The sequence below is a fragment of the Hirundo rustica genome, chromosome 9, assembly GCF_015227805.2.
Source record: "Hirundo rustica isolate bHirRus1 chromosome 9, bHirRus1.pri.v3, whole genome shotgun sequence".
NCBI lineage: Eukaryota > Metazoa > Chordata > Aves > Passeriformes > Hirundinidae > Hirundo > Hirundo rustica.
Window position 1 is genome coordinate 890,244 of NC_053458.1, and position 23,869 is coordinate 914,112.

At 43.5% G+C, this 23,869-nt stretch overlaps 1 protein-coding gene across 1 annotated transcript in view; it reads left to right on the forward strand.

Annotated features, from left to right (window-relative positions):
• The window catches only part of LRRC7 (leucine rich repeat containing 7), a 60,605-nt gene that overhangs the window by 6,009 nt on the left and 30,727 nt on the right, over window positions 1-23,869 (forward strand). The window contains exons 4-11 of the mRNA XM_058421748.1: window positions 196-252; window positions 9,846-9,909; window positions 14,250-14,324; window positions 14,799-14,943; window positions 16,132-16,204; window positions 21,020-21,149; window positions 22,131-22,246; window positions 23,356-23,425. Of these exons, the coding sequence (XP_058277731.1) occupies window positions 196-252; window positions 9,846-9,909; window positions 14,250-14,324; window positions 14,799-14,943; window positions 16,132-16,204; window positions 21,020-21,149; window positions 22,131-22,246; window positions 23,356-23,425 (730 nt within the window). The remainder of the gene's footprint in view (window positions 1-195; window positions 253-9,845; window positions 9,910-14,249; window positions 14,325-14,798; window positions 14,944-16,131; window positions 16,205-21,019; window positions 21,150-22,130; window positions 22,247-23,355; window positions 23,426-23,869) is intronic.

Sequence of the window (23,869 nt, forward strand, 5' to 3'; positions counted from 1 at the left end):
TTTTCAGGAAGAATTCAGACAAGGGGCATTCCATGAAATGGTTTGCCTCTGATTTTCGTGCCAGATCCATCCCCACAAGAACTGGACATTGAATTATTTCGCATAAAACAGACTTCTTAAAATTAAAATAAAATAATTTCAAGCCATTCTGATGGGTTCTTTGAACGCAGTAATTATTTCCTCCCCTCTTTCCAGACTTGTCAAATTGCGAATTTTGGAGTTGAGAGAAAACCACTTGAAAACTCTACCAAAGTAAGTGCTGGGCTATTTTCATTTATTCACCCGGAATTTCCGGAAGTGCCAAATACTTGGATCGGTAGCAAAGCAGTGGTGATGTTTCTGTGATGAGTTTTAAATTTTTTTTTTTTTTGCATTTATAAATGAAATTCTACTGAAGGTTCTTAGAAAAAAAACAAAAGCAAAAATACAATCAATGATTCCATGATACGAGCGAAGGTGGACAATGGTTGATCAGCTGAGTGTAACTCAAAAGCCAAAATTTGACATTTTAAGACAAATATCTGATATTTTTAAGACAAATACCTGATATTTTAATACAAATAAACCAAACTGGGAAGCACCAGATGAGCCAGCCCCGGTCAGCGAGGGCGTGGCAGCGTTTTCCTCAACAAGGAATCACCTGAAGTGTCAAAAACATTCCCAGGAAAATATTTTCCTCTCATGGTCTGTCCAGAATTCAGTGGTTTGGGTTTTACTGTGCCAGCAGGATATTGAGCTATTTCTGCTCAGGATTATTTAAATTAAGTGGGAATTGAAAGGAAAAAAAAGTTATCAAAAAGCAGATTTTTTTTTTTTTCCCCCCATTTCTTCCACGGTCTAGAAAATACAGATTTGAGAATATTTGGAAAAGATTGTAAAGATTTTCTGAAAATATTTAGGAAAAAAGAATACTTTAAGGAAAAAATCAGCATTTGGGAGTGGAATGTGTTTTGTGTTCATCAGAGCTCTAAATCTGCTCTGCTTCCTGCTAAATCCAGGTTGTTCCAGGATGTACCCATAGGAACTGGATGCAAAATGGTCTAAAATTGCTGGGGAAATGCCGATTTGAGGGAATTCTGGCTGTGGGTGATGAAAACATGGCAGGATATTCCCATTTTCCCCGCAGAAAAACTTATAACCTGCAGAAAATTCACGTTTAGCCCAAATCTTTTCACAAGGTTCTTCCATAAAATCCGTCATTTGTTTTCCCTCCGCGTGTTTTGACCAGAGATTCTCACTGATGACTTCCCAGGATCTTCCCAGCAGCTGGAAGTATTTGGGAATCTCTGCTGGGTGTTGCAGATAATTTCAGATATTTTATGAAAGCTCTGATTTTTTTCCCCACAAAAAATAATAAAAAAAAAAATCTAGAGTTTTTTTTTTTTTTTTTTTTTTCCCTGGAATTTCTGTAAAATTTCGGAGCATTTGGGAGATTCTGACCAGCTTTTAATTTGGGAACTTTTACCGTGCTGGGAAAAGTGCACTGAGATTTCCTGCTCCTAAAAACCACCTTATTCCACCAATTCTCCCGATTTTTTGGGCCAGACATTCCAGAACCACAGCACGTTCCCTCACCAAGGGGAACTTTATTTTATATTTTTTTGGGAATAACCCCTGTCCTAAACATCCATTTCTCTTCATGTTCAGCAGATGCTCCTAAACTGATTTTTCAGGATTTTAACCTCCTGTTAAAAGAGAGAAATCAGGAATATTCAGGAATCTCCCTGGTTTTGTTGTTGTTGGTGCTGAGGGGTTTTTTTTTGTAATTTTACCTCTGGAAAAATCTGGAATCTCCCGGAATTTTCAAAGGTCTCGGAGTAAATTCCAGCCCTGGGTTGATCCCTGGGCAGAGGAAAACACCTTCCCAAATTTCTGTGGGATTCCTTCCCAAAGTCATCAGGAAAACTGAAGGATTGGACCTGGTGACTCACTGGAGCCTGGAGGGATGAGAAAATCCCTGGATTTGCTGTTCTCATCCTCTGACTCACTGACTCCCAATAAAGTCGTGGCTCCTCAGCAGATTTTTGGGATTTTTTGGCAGCGGGAATTGTTCTCCTGCTGGGAAAAGCGACGTTCAATGGATCGTTTCCAAAGGAGCGAGTCCTGATGGAGGGAAAAATAAAAATAAAATAAAATAAATAAAAATAAAAATAAAATAAAATAAAATAAAATAAAATAAAATAAAATAAAATAAAATAAAAAGGATTTCTCCTGGATTTGGGATTAATTTGTGAGGAGGAAAAGTTGCAGCCCTCAAAAGATGGGCAGGAATGTGACATTCCAAGGGCAGCACCGCCAAAACTTGGGATTTAAGGTGCAAAGTCACCACTTCCTAAGGGACCAGAGGGAATTTGGGGATAAATCAGGAGCTCTCCAGGCAGGAATTAGGCTGGGAATGAAGGCTGGGAGGGTTTGAGAGGGGTGTAAAATGGATTTTATAATGGCTGTGAGTCATGGGTCCAAATGGATCTGCCAGGGAATTTTCACCAGAGCCAAAGGGGGAGATTCCAGATTTTTCCTGAGGTTAAGGAAAAAAAAAAAAAAAAAATCAGGGAGATTCCTGAATATTCCTGATTGCTCTCAGGAGTCCAACAGCACATTCAAATCCCAAAAAATTCAGTTTAGGGATGAAAAAAGGGGGAGAGCTCATTTGGGAAGCCTCCAAGGGAAATGAGAAAGGTTGGAGCAGGTCCTGATAGGAAAAATAGTGATTTCACAGTGAATGGTATGGGAGCGCCTAAAAACAATGATATTTATTTAAAAAAAATCAGAATTATGGGGGGGGTGTTTCAGCGCTGTGTGCACTCACAGGGAATGTGTTCACGGGGGAAACTGGGAAGTTGGGAGACGGGCGGGAATCAGCCGGAAATGGGACATTTTATCACAAATGTCGTGACAACGTGCGACTCCTCGGCACTTCGATCTCCTCCGCGGGCGTTTGTTTGGGTTCTCCTGCTCTTTGGGGCTTTCAAGCTGAAATTCCTGAAATAATCAGATTTTCCAGCTCTCCCTTTGCCACGTCAGTGCGATCTCCCAAAACGTTTCATCCTTGTGCTCTTCCTCCTGCTCGGAGTCAGGAATAAAAGGACTTTATGGACAAGAAGACGAAAATTATGATAATAAGGATAATAATGATGACGATGGGCTGGGGTTTTATTTTCCTTTTCTTACAATCACTCATTTTATCTTGGTCGTCTTTCAGCCTTAAAATGTTTTCAAGCTTAAAATCCGAACCAGCGTTTTTCGTTCCGGTTTTAATTCTTGATTCTTTTAGGCTCTGACTGCACCAAAACAGAACGGTGTGAAAACAGAGCGTTGATTTCGGCCCCGCCCCAGCTTTATTCCTGGGAATTCCTGCTCATTCTGTTCGCTGCCCGAATTCAGGTTTTCCTTGGAAAAGTCGTTGCTTGGCTTTACCTGTCGTGGGCAATGGAATGTAGGAATTTTCTGCTTTTCCTTTTTCTCCAAATCCCCCAAGCCGAATTTCTGGGGTTTGGCCGCCACGGTTTAAGTCACAACAGGATTTCTGTTCACTCAATTCTATAAAAACTAAATTTTCCTATTTCGTGTAATATTTTCCTATATAATGCTCCAATAGTTTCCTTGATAAAGGGAAAATTGGAAAAGTTTACTTCTCATCATTTAAAACCGCACAAGGTTAAAATTTTCCATTAAAATACTTGAGGGAGAAATGGACACGAAAAGGATCTTCCTCAATTAAGATTTTATTTCTGGGCAATAAATGAAGGGGTGAAAACAAGGTTTTGGTGCAAGATATAATTGAAAATACCTGATCTGGCTTCCCAATTATATATTGGGAAAAAACTTTGGGGGAAAAACCCGTTTTTCACCCACAAGAATTTCCTCTTAGGAATTTCCATAAAATGGATTTTTCTCTGTCCTTTGAATTCCAAGTGTACTTTCATTTTTTTTTTTTTTTTTAAATACAATGCGAAAAAATGAAATTTTTCTCTGACATTCATTTTTTTTTTCCCCCAGGCATTCCCACTTTTTTCCATTTCTCTCTTTCCCCCCGCCAAAATTTAGAGCTAGACCCAAAGTTTTAATTTGAATTAATCCCACTGTGGATCTGAACCAAATGAATGTGCCAGGTATCCACAAGACCCCAAAACCTAGGAAAAAAAAAAACCTTTGGGAACAAGGCAGAGTGGGGAAGTTTTCCTGTTCTTGCTAAAACTCAGATTTATTTGGATTATTTATAACTCTTCTTTATGATTATTTCTTAAAGGGGTGGGATCATGTATAAGGAGGTTAAACTCATTAAGGTTTTTAAGCAGCATCATAAAAACTGTGTGAAAAGCAGATTTTTTTTCTTTGTTTTTGAAACAAAATCCAGTGAATTAAACAAGATTCTTCCTATTATCAGTAGCCCTGGCTGCTCTGCAGAGGTTAAATTTGCGAATTTGAGGTCTCTAATCGTAATCGGAGTTACAATTTTCGTGCCTTCTGCAGCCAAGACTTTGCTCCCAAGGGAGAAATGAAGCGAATAATCCAGAAATTCCAGGAAGACATTCCCGGATTACAGACCTCCCAATCCTTTACCAACCTTCGGACAGGAATTTGCCGCACAGAAGTGATTTCAATTTTCCAGGAACCTGGTAACCGAGGGGCCCAAATCTTCCCTGTGCCTTACAAACACTTCTGCCATAAAATTCACATTCCTCAAATCCTCAGCACTTCCCAAATCCCACTTTAGGAAGCTGCCTGGCAAAAATCACAGTTTTTTGGGTTTTTTTGAAGCGCGTTGAAGTCGGTGGAAGAGACAATTTAAATCAGCTGAGAATCTGTCCGGGGTTGGGGGGACTAAATTTAGGGAAAAACTTCACCTTCTCCTGCTATTTTTTGAGATGCTGCCCCAGTTTCTCCCGAGTTTCCGATGAGGACGGGAAGCGTTTGCCACACTTTGGGTTTACAAATACTTGCAGCGTTCCTGGTGCCCTGTTTTCCTCAAACAGCAGCTCTGGCTGACTTTGGGAACTCACACATCCCCTCCCAGCTTTACTACTCCGGCAAAACCTTATTAAAATATTGCCAATATTTTAATCAGCAACTGCTACTACGAGCTTTTCCTTGAGGCTTCTTGAAGCTGAATCTGTTTGGAGGCTGGAAAATGCATCCCATTGTTTTCCTTTAGGAAAAAAAAGGGCTTTTCCTGTCGTCTCATTTTAGGGGAAAAAAAAAAAAAGGTTTTTCCTTTGTTAAAGTTCCAATTTTCCTTCCAATTTTTAAAATTGTCTGGAAAACTGATTTAATTTTCTTTTGTAAAATCCCAGAATTCCAGACTGGTTTGGGTTGGGAGGGAGCTTAAATCCCATCCAGCTCCACGGACAGGGACGCCTTCTGTAGACCAGATGAGCTTTACGGTCTTCTCCGTGGAATTCTGGGATTCTTTTCCAGAGGAGCTGATATCTCACTTTAAGGTCTTTTCCATGGAATTCTGGGATTCTTTTCCAGAGGAGCTGATATCTCACTTTAAGGTCTTTTCCATGGAATTCTGGGATCCTTTTCCAGAGGTTTAAGGTCTTTCCTGTGGAATTCTGGGATTCTTTTCCAGAGGAGCTGATATCTCACTTTAAGGTCTTTTCCATGGAATTCTGGGATCCTTTTCCAGAGGTTTAAGGTCTTTCCCGTGGAATTCTGGGATTCTTTTCCAGAGAAGCTGATATCTCGCTTTGAGGTCTTTTCCATGGAATTCTGGGATTCTTTTCCAGAGAAGCTGATATCTCACTTTAAGGTTTTTTTGTGAAATTCTGGGATTCTTTTCCAGAGAAGCTGATATCTCACTTTAAGGTCTTTTCCATGGAATTCTAGAATTCTTTTCCAGAGGAGCTGATATCTCAGTTTAAGGTCTTTTCCGTGGAATTCTGGGATTCTTTTCCAGAGGAGCTGATATCTCACTTTAAGGTCTTTTCCATGGAATTCTGGGATTCTTTTCCAGAGGAGCTGATATCTCACTTTAAGGTCTTTTCCGTGGAATTCTGGGATTCTTTTCCAGAGGAGCTGACGACTCATTAGGAACGCTGAATTTCACAGACAAACTCGCTGGCCCCAGGTGGTGGGAGGGGAGAACGTCGATACCCATGGAGAATCCGCCAACCCCGCGCTCCTTTTGCTCTTGATTATCCCGAAATCCCGGGCTCCTCCCAGCCCCCGGAGCTGAACACTCTCGGGATTCCCAGTGGGATTCCCTAATGGGATCAGGTTTGGTCACGCTCCACCCTTGCTCTGCCGTCCCAGTTTATGGGAAGCGGCTCCTGGAGCGAAATTTGATGATTTTATTCCTACTTACGGAAAATTGGTGATTGCTCCTGAATCCTCCCCAGTTCTTGTAATTCCAGAGGGATAGTCCAAGAGTTTTCCAGGTGTTCCCGCCCATTTCCAGCTACTCCTCGAGGAAAATGCAGGTTGCTATCGAATCCTGGCACTTTTCATCTCAGCTCCATCCCAGCCCAAATTTATTTCCTTGGTTTTATTTGGGAATGAAGTCGAGTTTGATCCGTGCTCATGCCGCAGCAGGAGGAGGAATTAAATAAAACAATTGAAATAAGGAACTCAAAGGAATTCCTTTGCTCCCATTTTGGCTGATGGAGCCAACTTTGAGCCGTCAGATATTCCTTAACTCCCATCGAACCTGGTTCATCCCTGGGGATTATTCAGCGCCTTAAATCAGATATTCTCCTGTTCTCCGGCAAAATGAATGGGAAAACAGGGCTGGAAGTGCATTTTCGGTCTCCCCTCACTTTCTGTTTGCTCATTCCATGCTGAATTAGTACAGAAGAGCAGAGAGTGCGATGAATCCTTTAGGGATTTGAAAAATAGATAAACAGAAAGGTTTCCAATAAGAATCAGATCTTGTATATCCCTACGAAACCTTGGTTAATTTTAGTCAGTTTTTATCATGGGAAACTTGGGCTGCTTCCCCTCAAGGCGGCGGAGGCAGAGATCCCAAACGCTGTTAAATAACCCAATTAATTGGGCATTATAATTTGATCTTCATTTGATAACTTGGTGGAGCCTCCACCCCTGGAAGTGATCAAAAAAACTTTCGGAAGTGGCATTTGGGGACAGGGATTAGTGGTGACCATGGCTGGTCTCAGAGGGCTTTTCCAACCTTCACAATTCCATGGTTTTATTACTTGAGGGATTTTCTCCGTGGCCTAAACCAGAGGATTTTCCTGGTTATTTGAAGAGTTTGCAATAAAAATTGGCAATTAATTGTGGGGTTTATTTCCATTTTCCTGTGGAGTTTTCCCCCGCGTTTCTTTGGGGTTTGTTTCCCTGTTTCTGTGCAGTTTATCTCCCTGGTTTTGTGGGGTTTATTTTCCTATTCCTGTGGGGTTTATTTCCCTGGTTTTGTGGGGTTTATTTCCCCGCTCGAAAAAAAGGAAGAGTCAAATTTTCTGGCAATAAAAATTAAAGATAAATTAAAGATAAATGAGGCAGCAAAGCCGAGCCTGCAAGAACTTGAGAAAGTTAAATTAGGCCATTAATGTGATTACCAGGAATTGTAATTAATACCCCCAAATTGTATCACGTGAGTTTTAATTTATGGAGCGGGAATGGCTTAAAATGCTAATTTTTCACGAGTATTCCGTAGTTTCTCTGCTGATTTCTGGGCCTCTGTAGTTTGTTTATTTTAAAGCACATTCCATGTTTTTAAAAAATCATTAAAAAGTAAATTCATTTTATTCGGAACCTCGTGGGAATTCCACCCTCACAGCCCAAAAAATCTCCTGAACGGAGCCGCTCATGAGTGGAAGGAAAGCTCCAAGTGGGATCCCAGGCAGGATTTGTGGGAAACCTTTGGCTGCCACTTCTGCCGGCGCATTAATTCCCCCCGTGACATCACTTAAGGGATGAATATTTAACTGAGCGTTACTCATAATTGCTCCTTTCCCCATCCACCTCTAGAAAACAACCCCATGTAAAAAACCGTAACGAAGCTTTCCGTGAGAAAAACATAAGTAATTATATGAGAGGGATAAAAGTACCAGCAGCTAATGGAAAAAAATCTAATTTTCCATTGGGAACGTTGGCAGAGCGTCATTTTTTGATGGAGCCCCAGCTCCCTGAAATTAATCTGCCCCCACATCGATTTCAGCTGCTGGAGTTGTTTATTTGTCTGTAGAAAGGACACAAAGAATGGTTAAAAGTTGCATTTGAAGCTGAGTTTACGGTAGAAAGCTGTTAAAGTTGTGTTCAAAAGAATTTGGGGCGAAAGACAAAGGTTTTACCAATTTGAGTGTATTTTATCTCTGAAGAGTTTCAGGATTTAATCATTGAAAATACAAGATAGAGATATCAAAAATATTAAAATGCGTATTGTATGGATAACATATGATGTGTGTCAAAATGAAAATATTGGTTATAATAATTTATTGTGATGCATTTCAGTGGAGTTTGTTTCCTTGGTTTTGTAGGGTTTATTTCCCTGTTCCTGTAGGGCTTATTTCTTGTTTTTATGGAGTTTATTTCTTATTTCTGCAGGGTTTATTTCCCTATTTCCGTGGAGTTTATTTTCCTTTTCCTGTGGAGTTTATTTTCCTATTTCTGTGGAGCTTATTTTCCTGTTCCTTTGTAGTTCATTCCCTATTTCTCTGGAGTTTATTTTCCAATTTCTGTGTTTCCTACCTCTGTGGAGTTTATTTCCTGGTTTTGTGGGATTTATTTCCTATTTCTGTGGAGTTGATTTCCTATTTCTGTGCAGTTTATTTTCCTACCTCTGTGGAGTTTCTTTCCTGGTTTTGTGGGATTTATTTCCTATTTCTGTGGAGTTGATTTCCTATTTCTTTACAGTTTATATTCCTACCTCTGTGGAGTTTATTTCCTGGTTTTGTGGGATTTATTTCCTATTTCTGTGGAGTTGATTTCCTATTTCTGTGGTGTTTATTTTCTTATTTCTGTGGAGTTTATTTTCCTGCTCCCATGGAGTTGAATTCCTGGGGTTTTTTTCGAGTTTATTTCCCTGTTCCAACAAAGGAAAAGTGGAATTTTCCGGCAATAAACCCACAGCAGTGCTCTCAGCGCAGCCAGGTTGAGATGCTAAACCAGGGCTCTGCTTTTCAGCCACAGCCTTCCAATAATAATCAACTTTTACCTCTGGTACAAACTGCGGAGATAAAATGGTTGATATTTTAGATCACAGCAATTAAGGCTATGCTAATTTTTTGATTAGGATCTGATTACCTCAGGAGGCCTCTGAACTGCCTGTTGCAGTGGATGTTAGATGATTTAATTATTTTTATCCTCTTTTTTTTCACCACACACCTCTCCCTCTGAACCCAGTGTGGTGTTCGGTTCACTTTGGTCCACCGGGAGAAATTCTGCACTCGGGATAAAACCCTGCTCCGGTTTTGCTCATGGAAACAAAGGCAAAAATCAATTTATTAACTTTGAACTTGATTAAATCTGAACCCCAGAGCAGGGGACCTGGCTCAAGCGTCCAAACACTTTATAGTGGTTTGTAAAAAAAAAAAAAACAGAGTAAATGCATAAATCTCTCCCCAAAAGCCACGATTACTGCTTTATTCCATTTCAGTCACTTATTGTTGTAACACGGGGCATTTTCTCTGAGAAAATACGCGAAAATCCACCAAGATTCTGTCCATTTTTATACGAAAATAACTGTTGCTGAGTTCAATGACCTCGTCTCATCTCTCCAGGATGGAATGCGTTGCTGAAATTTGCATCAGCACCCAACCAGCGCTGTTCCTTTTTTTTTGCCGTCGCAGCATCGGCGCAGCTTTATTTTCATCCCCCCGAAATCCGGCTGGCGTCCCGCGAGTTAAAACTCCCGTTCTCAGTCTTTCCTCATCTGTTTCCAGGTCAATGCACAAACTGACTCAGCTGGAGAGGCTCGACCTGGGCAATAATGAGTTCTCCGAGCTGGTAAGAAATGCAGTTTTTTTAGTGGGAAACCTTTGGATGCATTTTACGTTTAACGTCCACGGGGCGTTAGACTTTTACTGGGAAGGTTTTGTGGGATCACGGCCTTGGGCAAGGGACGCATTCCCCTCCAACCCAAACCAGCCTGGGACTCTGTCATTCCAGCAGAGGGTTTTGGACTCCCAAAGGAGCTCCTGTCCCTGACTCGTCCCCAAGATCTGGATTCGTTTCCCTGAGATTTAAATCTTTCGGGAATTTTCTCTGTTGTCGGCACTGGAAGCCATGGAAGGACAGGATCGGGGATTACAGTCCTACAAGGGAATGGTTGCCGTAGCTTTAGTTAAAACTGGGATAATTCCACTTCAAACAAGCCCTGAAATGTCGCCTGGTGATAAAAAGCTGCAGCAAAGTCTTCTACATCTGTTTTACGGAGCAGCTCCCACCCTGTTCCGGGCTGCTCATTTATTCCATGCAGGAGAGAGAGGGAGGATTTAACTCCGATTTTTAATTAAAATCTCCAGCGCGGATAAACAGAGGGAAATTTTCAGAAGCGCTGCGTGGAATTTTAATCGTCGGAATTAAATCCTTCCCGGGTTCAGAGCGTCTCTTCAGGGGGTGGCTTGGATCTGCGGTGTTTGAAAAGAATGGGACAGAATTCCATATATTTCCCTGGAGCACGGTGACCCCACGAGGGATAGATGAGGAGAGGGGTGGTCCCATCCTCCTGTTGGGGCCAGAATTCCCAAGTTTACTCATTTTTCAGGCAGCTGCTCAAAAAAAATGTAGGAGCTGGAATCAAAAACCAGGAGCCAAATGGGCCAAGAGGCCAAGGAACATTGGGAATGTGCAGGAATGTCAGAGGAAAAGTGGTGCTAGTTTAACTCCTACCTGGAAAAAAGGGATTTAAAGGTCCTGTTCCCATGGATTCTGAAAATCTGAATTGGGTTTCCATAGAAATTTCCTTTTTGTTGGAGAAAGTGAGTTGGTGGCGTGGGAGAGCCTCATTCCTTTGGTGTCCTGGGATGCTGTGGCCCTTCCCTCGGAGCTGGAAAAGTCCACGCCCTTCCTGCAGCCGGATGGAGCCACAGGCACAGGGCTGCCACGGCCAGGATGAGCTCCCTCCGTTCCTCCACTCCGCTGGGAACAGGATTCCCAGAGCCTGGGAGACGTGCGCGTTCCTGGAATACAAGCTGTGGCTCCCTAAATGGCAGCTGTATCCAAGATGGAATCACCGGAGGGAAGAGGCAGCTCCTGTCACGGGGCTCCAGGAGCAGCAAATCCCAAAGTTTGGCACCTCCCTGATTCTGGGGAGTCAAACCTGGCCCTGGGAAGAGGAGGAGCAGCAGCTTCGGCTTCTCTCATCCCAGGTCCGGAGGTTCAGGAGCCTGCAGGCAGCAGCAAGGCTTTGGGAGAAATTCAGGGAGGGAACAGGGAGAGAAGGAAAAGGAAAGGGGATAAAATATAATGCAACTTTCTCCAAATTTCCTGTGAGTCTTCCATTCCATCCCAGGAAGATTTTCTATATGGACAAGGTGGTCAGACCCTGGAACAGGAGGAAAGGGGGATTAAGGGACACTTGGACAATTCTCTGCATAACAACCTTTAAGGTTTGGTCAGACTGAATTGGTCAGGGTGCTGGACTGGGTGGTCAAGGTAAAACCCTTCCAGCTGGCTCTCCTCTGTTCTGTTCTGGTTCTTGCTCCTATTCCTGTTCCTATTCCCATTCCTGTTCCTATTCCTATTCCTGTTCCTATTCCTGTTCCTATTCCTGTTCCTATTCCTGTTCCTGTTGCGATATATTCTGTTCTATTCTATTTTATCCTAATCCTATTCCCATTCCTATCCTTATCCCTATCCCTATCCTTATCCCTATCCCTATCCCTATCCCTATCCCTATCCCTATCCCTATCCCTATCCCTATCCCTATCCCTATCCCTGTTTCTATTTATTCTGTTCTATTGTATTTTATTCTATTCCTATTCCTATTCCTATTCCTATTCCTATTCCTATTCCTATTCCTATTCCTGTTCCTGTTCCTAGTCTTATTCCTGTTCCTATTCCTATTCCTGTTCCTATTCCTGTTCCTATTCCTATTCCTATTCCTATTCCTATTCCTATTCCTGTTCCTATTCCTATTCCTATTCCTATTCCTGTTCCTATTCCTATTCCTATTCCTGTTCCTATTCCTATTCCTATTCCTATTCCTATTCCTGTTCCTGTTCCTATTCCTATTCCTATTCCTATTCCTATTCCTATTCCTATTCCTATTCCTATTCCCGTTGCTATTTATTCTGTTATATTGTATTTTATCCTAATCCTATTCCCATTCCTATCCCTATTCCCCTATCCCTATCCCTATCCCTATCCCTATCCCTATCCCTGTTCCTGTCCCTGTCCCTGTCCCTGTCCCTGTCCCTATTCCTGTTTCTATTTATTCTGTTCTATTGTATTTTATTCTATTCTTATTCCTATTCCTATTCCTATTCCTATTCCTATTCCTATTCCTATTCCTATTCCTATTCCTATTCCTATTCCTATTCCTGTTCCTGTTCCTGTTCCTGTTCCTATTCCTATTCCTGTTCCTGTTCCTGTTCCTGTTCCTGTTCCTGTTCCTGTTCCTATTCCTATTCCTATTCCTGTTCCTGTTCCTGTTCCTGTTCCTGTTCCTGTTCCTGTTCCTGTCCCTATCCCTCTCCCTATCCCTATCCCTATCCCTATCCCTATTCCCATTCCCATTCCCATTCTACTCTATTCCAGTTGTAGTAACCTACATGGAAAATGAGATTATTCCCCAAACTGACCCAGACCAAAGCATTTCCAACAGAGACAAAAATGGTTCTAATGGCACTTTAACACCAACCCGTCCACCGGATCTCGTCTGGATCACGGTGTGCCAAAACGTGGGATATTCCAAGGGGCTCCACAGTAATGGGAAATTCCATCGCCCTGGGAATTTATAATCCAAGGAATTCCCTGGCAAAGTGCGCTCCGTACAGCCCAGGAACGCTCCTGGGAGAAAGGTGTGCGTTAGTGAGAGGGATTGAAAAGCAAATTAAAGTTGAGAGGGGAAATTATGATTATCCATAATGACCTCCAGAGGAATAAAGAAACATTAATCAGCGCGCGAGCAAATAGTATCAAATGGCCGTTAATCAATTCAGCCTGGAAACGAGAAGTGGTTTTAATCATTGCAGGACGGCAGAATTTCAATGGAATTAACAGGGGGCGAAATAAATCATCTTTAAAACGCTCGGCGCTAGGTTTTAATTGGAATCTCCATGTGGAAAACCGGGACTGAGTTCTCCTGCTCATCAGCTTTGCTCTTACCTGATGAGGCGTCAGCAGCTTCTCCCACAGCTCCCTGGGAGAGTGGAAAACCAGATTTCCTCTGGGAATGGCAACGTTCCGCACCAGAGCGGGCGGGGTGACTCCAGGTCCCTCTTAGGGTCTGAAGATCCGATTGTTTCTGCCCGTGCTGGAATAATTCCAGGGCAATTGCGCTGCTCCCGAACGCTGGACCCTGGGTTGGAATGGAATATTATTTCATGGAATGTTTCATGGAACATTTAATACCAGGTTCTGACAGGCTTTGGGAAAAACCAAAAACCAAAAACCAAAAACCAAAACCCAAACCCAAAACAAACAAAACAAACAAAAAAACCCACACCAAACCAAACCAAACCAAACCAACAAACAAACCAACAAACCAACAAACAAACAAACAAAAAAAACCCAAACAAACAAAAAAAAAACCAGAAAAACCCAACAACTTGAGAGGGCAAAAGGCAAATTCCAAGTGTTGGCTTGATGTGGGAAAGCGTTTCCTGGGAAAGGAAAGCACTGCTGAAGAAACCTGGGGAAATTTGTGACCTGGAGCTGTAATTCTGGAATTTCACAGCTGTAAGGAGCGAGGAATCATTCGGGGAATTGCCTTTTTTTTTTAGCTCCCCTCACTGATAGCGCTGAACCGAATAAAACAGATGAAAGTTGGATTTTGTTTGGGTTTGATTTTGTTTTCAGTCTGACTCCTGGCTGTGCCAGCTGCGGACATTAAACCTCCCAAGGATGTGTCCTTTGGGCTCATTCCTTTTGCAAAATATCCTTGAATTTTACACGTTTTGATAAAGAGCAGCAGTGGTTAAATCACACGGAGGGAGTGTTCTCCTCCTGTCCTTGAACCCCTGGAATGCTGAGGAGGGTTAAAAAACCAAAGGGAAGTGAAGAGGGAAGCTTTAATTTCTTCTTTTTTTTTTTTTTTTTTTAAGAAAATATTGATTTTTATTTAACTCGAGGAATACTGCTTTATTTAATTACTGCCCATAATCATTTGTTCTTTTCCTCAGCCTGAGGTCCTTGAACAAATCCAGAATCTGAGGGAGTTGTGGATGGACAATAATTCCTTGCAAGTGCTACCTGGGGTATGGACATCTCCTTTAGGGAATTTTTTGGGGTGATTTGGTGACTTGGCAGGGAGCACAGTGCACGTGCGCTTCCTTGGGTGGGTGCAGAGAGTCGTGAATTAATTAATTACCTCGTTGTTATTAAAGTTATGTGATGGCTCAACACCAAAATGCTCCACCTTGCCTTGGTGGGAGGTGGGAACTGGGAATCTCCCTTGGATCTGCGTCCAGGTGGAGAAACACCTCAGCTGCATGCCCAGGAATGCCGAATTCCAGCAGATTTAATGGATTTGGAGCACATTAATTAACTTGGGGGTGGGTTAATTTTGCTCCTTTGATGCCGAGCCCACCCCGGCCCTGCCGCGGGGGGAGCAGCGATCCGCGGGGCGCTGGGATAACTCCGGATCAGCTGGGTTTGTGTGTCTGTCTCTAATTAACGCTCTAATTAACAGCTCTATCTGCTCAAGTAACTCTGTCTCACGTGCTATTAAGTCTATAGGGAAGTTAAAACAGCTCGTGTACCTGGATGTGTCCAAAAACAGGATCGAGACGGTCGACCTGGACATCTCGGGGTGTGAGGGGCTGGAGGATCTCCTCCTCTCATCCAACATGCTGCAGCAGCTGCCAGATTCCATAGGTGAGGAAAGATCAGGGACTCCTCTCCATTTGATAGATTTTAAAATTTTTATTTTATTTTATTTTATTTTATTTTATTTTATTTTATTTTATTTATTTTATTTTATTTTATTTTATTTTATTTTAATTATTTTATTTTTATTTCATTTTTTTTATTTCATTTTAATTATTTTATTTTATTTTGTTATTTTTATTTTTATTTTTTATTTTTTATTTTTTTATTTTTTTTATTTTATTATTTTATTTATTTTATTTTATTTTTTTATTTTTAAATTTTATTTTATTTTTTATTTTTATTTTTATTTTATTTTTATTATTTTTCTTTTTCTTTTCTTTTCTTTTCTTTCTTCTTTTCTTTTCTTTCTTTTCTTTTCTTTCTTTCTTTCCTTTTCTTTTCCTTTTCTTTCCTTTTCTCTTTTCTTTTTTCTTTTCTTTTCTTTTCTTTCCTTTTCGAATTACGGGGTTCTCTAATGGTGGAGCAAGGCCTGCCATTAAATCCCAGAGGAGGCAGGAAATGGTGTCTGGACAGTCCCACTTTGTAAAGCCAGGAGCAGAATTCCCTGGTTTGGAAGGAATGGATCCACCTGCCTCGGTGTTTTAGGGAAAAAAAAGCCAAGGAGGACAGAATTAATTTGATTTAAATGCAAACAATCGGTCTGGGAGCGGCGATGGGATTGCTGCTCATCCACAGTGGGAAAAGGAAATAAAAAGGAAATAATTCAAATGATGAATTTAATTTTTATTTTGACTGTTTTACGCGCATGGAATTCCTGGATTATTTAGGATCTGTGGAAGTTCTGGGAGCCGAGTGGGTGTAGGGACATCCCTCTGTCCACTGGGATATTCCCTTTCTGTCCTGAGCCCTTTTCCCTTTGGACATGGAGCTGTAAAATTCCTCTGTTTTAAATCAATTTACTCAGATTCCAACACGGATTGCTAATTAATGCTGCTAATTATTGACGCTCTCGCTGAGTGTCAGCATCACCCATCTCGTTCTCCTACAATTCCCCGTCAATCCCAGGATTTTTCTGCCAGCCTTGGTTTTTAGAGGGCATTTAGCAGGAATAAATCCATTTGGAGCGACACTTCCTCAAAATCCAGGGCAGAGCCGTTCAGGGTTACAAACCACTGCCTCTGGGATCCCGGGAAATCTCCACGGGAGCTGCTCATCCACAATTTCTTCCCGCAGGATTGCTGAAGAGGCTGACAACTCTGAAAGTGGACGACAACCAGCTCACCATCCTGCCCAATGCCATCGGAAAGTGAGTCCAGGTTTCATCGTTTCTGATTAAAACACCTTCTCCTTCCTGCCCCGGGAGCGTGGGTTTTTGAAATATAAAACGAGGCAAATATCCTGAATTATGAAATCATTTCCGGCCCCCGGGTTGTGACATTTGAGTTTGGAGCGCCACTTTTAAATCCCGGGGGATTTCTCAGTGCGAAGGGGAAGAAGGGAAAACGCATCCAAACTTCCAAGAGGAAAACCAAAGATTTCGGCTCGGAACAATCTGGAGGAGCAGAGCAGCAAAAGCAGGGGAATTTGGGGGAGGGAAAAAAGAAAAAATAAAATAAAATTCCATCTGTTCCCATGGCAACAGCCAGGGCTTGGAGCTCGGCAGGATCTGCCTGTGGCCTCACAGGGATGGAGAGCTCCTAAAATACGACAGAAAGCTGTGTGGGAAAGCCAGAAGGATTCCAGGGGCTGGGACCATGGGAAGCCAGGGCAGGGACACCTCCCACCGCCCCAGGCTGCTCCAAGCCCTGGCCCTGCCCTGCTCCAATGAGAATTTAGCTGTCGTGACGCAGTTTGGGAAAAATAATCCGTGTCTGTGACCTGTGCCAGCCGTAGCTGCCGAAAGCCCAGGCTGGCTCGTCCTTTGGAGGGTTTTGGATTTGTGGGGTTTCCATGGAGAGCGTTAAGAGCTGGTGATGGGAATCCCTGAAGGACAAATCCTTGCTCCCTGAATCTCTGCGGAGCAGCACATTCTCCTCCAGGTGAAAGCTCTGAAGGCCCCAGGATCTCCTGGATGCTGCAGAAAGATGGATTTAAACCCAGCTTCGGCAATTTTGGGAGCCGGGTTCTAAACGCCTTTAGAGCATTTTTATTTATTGGATTGCTCCAGTTGAAGGGAAATCCCCCTTTTTTAACCCAACACCTCTCCAGTGTTTGTCATGGAGCCTCAATTCCATCTCCAAAGGCACAGCCCCTGCTCCGAAGTGGAATTGCGGAGCGGGTGGGATCACCTGGGATCTCCACGTTGTGCTGGAGCCGCTGCTGGTGCTTTTTCCAGTGAAAAATTCCCTCTCCTCCGACGAGGGCAGAGTCTCCCGCACCACAATGAACTCGGCTCTCTGACTCATCCCTCTGCACAGATTCCTGCTGGGACTCTTCCTCTGAAATTCCAGCGGTGGAACGCTCCCCCCCAGAGCCTGCCAGCGTCACACAGGGATTGGCAGCGTGGAGGAGGGAACATTCCCTCTGGGATTCCTCCATGAGAGCACTTCCATGCTGACTCCATGCTCTGCCGGGGAGCTCCACCCTCGTTTTTGGGGTTCCTGTTCAAAGGACGAGCCCGTGGTGCTCTCAGAGAGCACAACAGGCCCGGCTTAACCAAACATTCCACACAAAACCCGGGATTCCCACGAATTCACCGAGGCTGGAGGTGTTCCCTGTGGGATCTGGGAGGGTGGGAAGGTGCCAGCAGGAATTCAGGACCCACAGCTTGGGCCCGGGGCAGTGTTTGGGGCACGGGTCTGGTCCGTGCCAGATGCTGCAGATGCCAGAGCAGATTTGTATTCCCAGGTTTTAGCAGGAGCTGGAGTGGGAGAACCAGAGGGAAAGGCTTGGAGCTGGAAGAGCTGAGAGCAGTGGTTGGGAGGAGGAGGGCAGGGAGGGCCTGGCACAGGTGAAGCTGTGGCTGCCCCATCCCTGGAAGTGTCCAAGGCTTGGAACACCCTGGGATGGTGGGAGGTGTCCCTATCCATGACCCTGGATGAGATTTAGGGTCCCTCCCAAGCCAAACCAGTCTGGGATCCTGGGATTCTTGGGTCTGCAACATTCCTTTTGCCAGGATAATTCGAGGTCTCTCTCAGGTCCATTTGTTTCTGCCCGCGCTGGAATAATTCCAGGGCAATTGCGCTGCTCCCAAATGCTGGGCCCTGATTTGGAATGGAATATTATTTCATGGAATATTTCATGGAGCATTTAATACCAGGTTCTGACCGGCTTTGGGAAAAGAAAAATCTCTACAGCTTTGCAGAGGTTTGTCCTGATGTTGGGCAAGGGGTGCCTGGACGTGACCCCGGGGATTTGGGCTGCTTTGGCCATTCCCTGGTGCCTTGGCTGTTGGGAACATCTGTGGCTGCAGGAAATGCCGTTTGGATGGGTGGGAATTACTCTTCCTACTCCGTGAATCTCCCTACTCACCCCTCCAAGAATATTCCTGATTTTCCTTGGACCGTGAACGGCTCCTCTCCCGAGGGTGCCCAGCGGCTGATTTGTGTCTGCCTTGCCTTGAAGCTGTCAGGAATGTTGGGAATTTCTCCCGGCAGCACGGCCAGGTTGATGATGCTTTACTTAAATCAGCACTGTCAGAATTACAGGGGTAAAAACAGGGCTGTTCCTGTCGGCTTCCCTTCCTGCCCGATCCGTGATCCACGGGGATGGAAAATCCCTTCCTGAAGAGGGGAAACACCGCTCCACTGGGATTTTGGTGCTTTTATTGTGCCATCTCCTGACGGCAGCAGGCAGGAAAACAGCTGGGAAGGGCTGTGCCAGGCATCACCTTCCCCATGAGATCCTGGTGTGAGAAAGTCATCCTTCACTGCCAGGGAAACGGCCGGGAGTGCAGCTCAGGATTCCTGATGGATTGGGACGTGGAAGCTCAGGATTCCTGATGGATTGGGATGAGGCAGCTCAGGATTCCTGATGGATTGGGACGTGGAAGCTCAGGATTCCTGACGGATTGGGATGAGGCAGCTCAGGATTCCTGATGGATTGGGATGTTGTAGCTCAGGTTTCCCAATGGACTGGGACGTGGAAGCTCAGGTTTCCTGATGGGTTGGGATGAGGCAGCTCAGGATTCCTGATGGATTGGGACGTGGCAGCTCAGGTTTCCTGATGGATTGGGATGTTGTAGCTCAGGTTTCCCGATGGACTGGGATGTGGCAGCTCAGGTTTTTTTGATGGATTGGGATATGGAAGCTCAGGTTTCCTGATGGATTGGGATGAGGCAGCTCAGGTTTCCTGATGGATTGGGATGTTGTAGCTCAGGTTTCCTGATGGATTGGGATGAGGCAGCTCAGGTTTCCTGATGGATTGGGATGAGGCAGCTCAGGTTTCCTGATGGATTGGGATGTTGTAGCTCAGGTTTCCTGATGGATTGGGACGTGGTAACTCAGGTTTTTTGATGGATTGAGATGTGGCAGCTCAGGTTTCCTGATGGATTGGGACGTGGCAGCCCACAGTGAGCTTATCTCCTCTCTGGGTGCGTTATCAGCAGGGAAAGGGGGATGAATGTGCTCGTCCTGAGTTTAGCAGGATTCCCACCCAGCTTCCCTCAGCTCCCAGCAAGCAGGGGAACAGCAGAGCCTTTGCCTGAAACCCTTCTGCATGTGGTCGGAGATGAGCTGTGGATGCAGAGCCTGGTTTAAAGGAAAGCTGGAGCAGAAGCTGGCACAGCCTTTGGATGTGTTCCAAGGAACCTTTTCCCTGACCCCTTTGGCTTCCCAGCCTGCTGGCAGGGAACCTCTGAGGATTCCCTGGGAGGAACCTCCAGCCATCTCTGGTTTCATTTGGCATCAAATCTGAAGGATGAAAGATCCCTTTAATTAAGGATCTGGATATAAAGGTAAATTGGAGCAAAGACCCAATCCTGCAGCTGAGGCTCCTGCAGAACAAGGTCTGAGGAAGGTGTGGTCAGAGCTAAACTTCTTATCAGATCCACCAAAATATTTGGGAACAAACCAGAGAATCCTCTGACGAGTCCCTAAGGCAGTGGATGGGACATTTTAGGGAGGATTAATTGGCTGTTATTTAACCTTATTCTGATTAAAGTGCTTGGGAGCAAGAGGTGGGATGTGAGGAGCAAAGGGGACGGAGGAGCTGGGGGGTGGCACTTGTGGTGGTCACACAGCTTCCACCTGAAGGATTTTAATTTGCAGTCCCATTTTAGAAGAAGGCCAGGAAACATTCAGAATGTTTTGATGTATGTCTATAAGCTATATATTTTATATATATATATATGTGTATTTGTATATCTCAGTCTATTCCATCCATGTATTCCCATTGGGAAGTGTTATTTGGATTAGGAAAGCTCACACGCTCAGTTCCATAGGAGTCGCCCTGATCTCTGTAAGAAGTCCTTTGGAATTCTTCCTCTTGTTCTCAAACATCCTTTAACTCTCAGCCTCACATCCGCACTGCTGTGCAAGCTTTCTGCTTCCTCTGCTTCCCACAATCCAGCCGCTAACTATAAAGTTTATTTTGTTGTTGTTGTTGTTAGAGCTGGGATTAAAAGTTTGAGATTTTTTTTTGTTTGTTTAGACTTAGATGTTTATTAATTTTTATCTATATTATAGTTTTACAAACCGTGAGTTTTATAGCACTTTATGCTGACACGCTAAAATTGGCGATGTATCTTTTTTTATATAAGGCCTTTTAAGGGTAAAATGTCTAATTAAGAAATGACACCTAAATTATTTTTACTTTTAACTTAATAACTAACTACTCGTGGCTTGCAATGCTTTTTATCTAATTACAAAGTACTGCTTAGATTCACGAAGAAGAAAGTGAAAAAGAAGGACTCAGCCTCTGCCCTAAATCCTCCATCTTGCTTTACATATATAGATTATTATATTTTAAAACTTTAAACTCCAAGTTTTCTACTGTGCGCTGTCACACACTTCTATCCAAACCCCACAGCCACAATCCCAGCGCTGTCACTCCATTTTGGGAGCTGTTCCACGGGCTCAGGTCAGTGCAGTGTTTGCTGGGGGCTCAGAGCCTGGCAGCACAGGAACTCCGGAATTCCCAGTGCCCGGGGTTCCAACAACTAACGCGGCGTTTCCCGTTCCAGCTTGTCCCTGCTGGAGGAATTCGACTGCAGCTGCAACGAGCTGGAGTCTCTGCCCTCCACCATCGGGTACCTGCACAACCTGCGCACCCTGGCCGTGGACGAGAACTTCCTCCCGGAGCTGCCCAGAGAAGTGAGCAGCTGGTTCCCTGCGTAATTCTGTGGGGGTTTTTTATCTTCTTTTCTTCTGTTGGAGCCGGGATTAAACGCTGGAGAGAAGGAGTTTTTGTGTTCGGACACAGATGTTTGTTAATTCTTATCTCTGTCACAGTCTCACAAGCTGTGAGTTCTGGCTAACAAAGTGAAAATGGCTCTGTCTCTCTCTCTCTTTACAAGTTTATCCTTTTAAGGGTAAACTGTCCAATTATGAAATGACACCTAAATTATTTTTACTTTTAACCCAATAACCAACCACCCCTGGTTAGCACTGTGGACTTTTCTCTCCAGTCACAAAATCCCACCCAGACCATGGAGAAGGTGAAAAAGCCTCACAGCCTCTGCCCTAAATCCTCCATCCTGCTTTATCTCTATTCCTCCATTCTAAACCCTTCAGCTCTGAGTTTTGCACCCTGTGCTGTCACACACTTCTATCCAAACCCCACAGCCACAATCCCAGCGCTGTCACTCCATTTTGGGAGCTGTTCCACGGGCTCAGGTCAATGCAGTGTTTGCTGGGGGCTCAGAGCCTGGCAGCACAGGAACTCCGGGATTCCCAGTGCCCAGGGTTCCAACATAATTCCAGGCTGGAATGTCCCGTGGGAGCCAGGACTCCACCCCTGCCCCGGCAGGCGGATGATCTGGTCGGGCGTTTGCTCGCGGAATTGCGTTGTCTCGGTGAGCGAGAGCAAATATTCCTGAGGTGCTCGGTGGTGAAACCGAGCAGTAAATCCATGGAAAGTTGGGAATGCCCCTGTGAGGAGCAGCGTGAGGAGCTCCAGGCGCCCCCTGAGGTTCCTGCCAGCAGGAAAATGTCATTTTCTGATTGAATTCCGGATTTTCTGCCTTTTGTGCCTTTCAATAAAACCCAGTTTAGCCACCTCCACCTGACATGAAAAGTGATAACAAACATTCCCAAATCTGGGGTTCCGTCATTTTGGCTTTTCCATTCCCGCAGATCGGGAGCTGTAAGAACGTGACGGTGATGTCCCTGCGCTCCAACAAACTGGAATTTCTTCCTGATGAGATTGGCCAGATGCAGAAGCTGCGGGTGTTAAATCTGAGTGATAACAGGTACAGTTCACAGGCACTTTTTTTTTTTTTTAAATTTAACCAATTTAAGATTTTTTTTATTATTATTTGTACTTTTCCTTTGAGGTCTTTGTAAAGATACATTTCTCTAAAATATATTTTAAAATTTAAAAAAAAAATCTTTAAAATTCTATTTTAAAAATATTATCCTTATTATTTAATTTATTTAAGCTATAAGGAAAGAATATTGGTTGCTTTTTCTTAATCCTTTAAGGTCTCAGGTCCTTTGGTATCCAAAGGAAAACTCCAAGAAAACTGAATAAGGCCAAAATCTGGATCTTGGTGTGTTTAAGTAGCTTCAAACCCATTTCCTTCTTTTATCTCCTGCTGTTCCCATGCAAAAAAAGAGATATTGTCGCCAGGTTTGTAATATTTACTGATTAAAAAGCTGATACCCGGGGAACCAGGAAGGAGGAATTTGTTATCCTGCATCCACTGAAACCCAAGGAACATTTTTCATTTCCTTCAGCAGAGTTGTTTTTTTTTTTGTCAAACCCCAGATTCGTTTGTCCTTAGGCACAGGACTGTGCTCAGAGGAGAAACAAAATGCTTCAAACGAGCTCCATTTAATTTCGCCATTTAGGTTCACTATGAATATTTATATTATTTTAATCTTTGGTCTGACGTTCTGACAAAAATGAATTTTCCATCACCTTGGAATATTTTTATTCCGAACTTCCAGTGTCCAATAAAGGGAGCTCTGTGAGTGACACTGAGGTTCCTCTAAACCTCCCTGGGACCAAGATTTTTTCTTTTTTCTGTCTTACAAATGTAATTTTATTATACTATAACTAAAGGAAAATATCAATCTCCCCTCAGTACCGAAGGACGTGATGTCAGCAGTTCTACTTTTCAAACAGAACTCTTAATGTGGAATATTAATCAGATTAATAATAATAATAGCAATAATAATAATGGGAACAATAATAGCAATAACAGGGATATTGATAGAATATTGCATTTCAGTAAAATTGATTTAAAAAAAAAACAATTTTAGCTATTTCAGTGTGATAAACATGCCGCACACAAATCTTTAAAGAAATTATTTTGGAGGCAAAGGACTCACCTTGTCCCATTATTCTCCTTTACAGACTGAAGAATTTGCCCTTCACTTTTACCAAACTCAAAGAACTGGCAGCCTTGTGGCTTTCTGACAACCAGGTAATGCCTTTCAGTATTCCCATTTTCCTTAGGAAAGGGGCTGTCGGTGAACCCTGTCACTCAATATCAAATTTAGAAGGATTTTGGAAGGGTTTGCTCCCAGCCCGGCTGCAGATTTCCAAATCCAGCCATAAATCCTGCCGGCTGTCATTGTTTTTACCATGGAAAAAAATCACCTTTGCAGGATTTCTTTTGCCGGGATCGGCTTCTGCCTCCTTAGCAAAGTAGTAAATAGATGGCAAAAGTAGCACGGGAGTGTTTTTGAAGTGGAAATTCAAGATATTCCTTCCCAAACCCGTTGTTATCCTGTTCCCACCCTTTGCTCCATCTGCTCCTCCATCCTTGGCTTCCTCTTCCCCTTTCCCATCCATTCCCCCATCCCTGCGTATTTTAAACTCCACATTTTAAACTCAAACAAGTCAAAGATGCACAAGGACTTGGGGT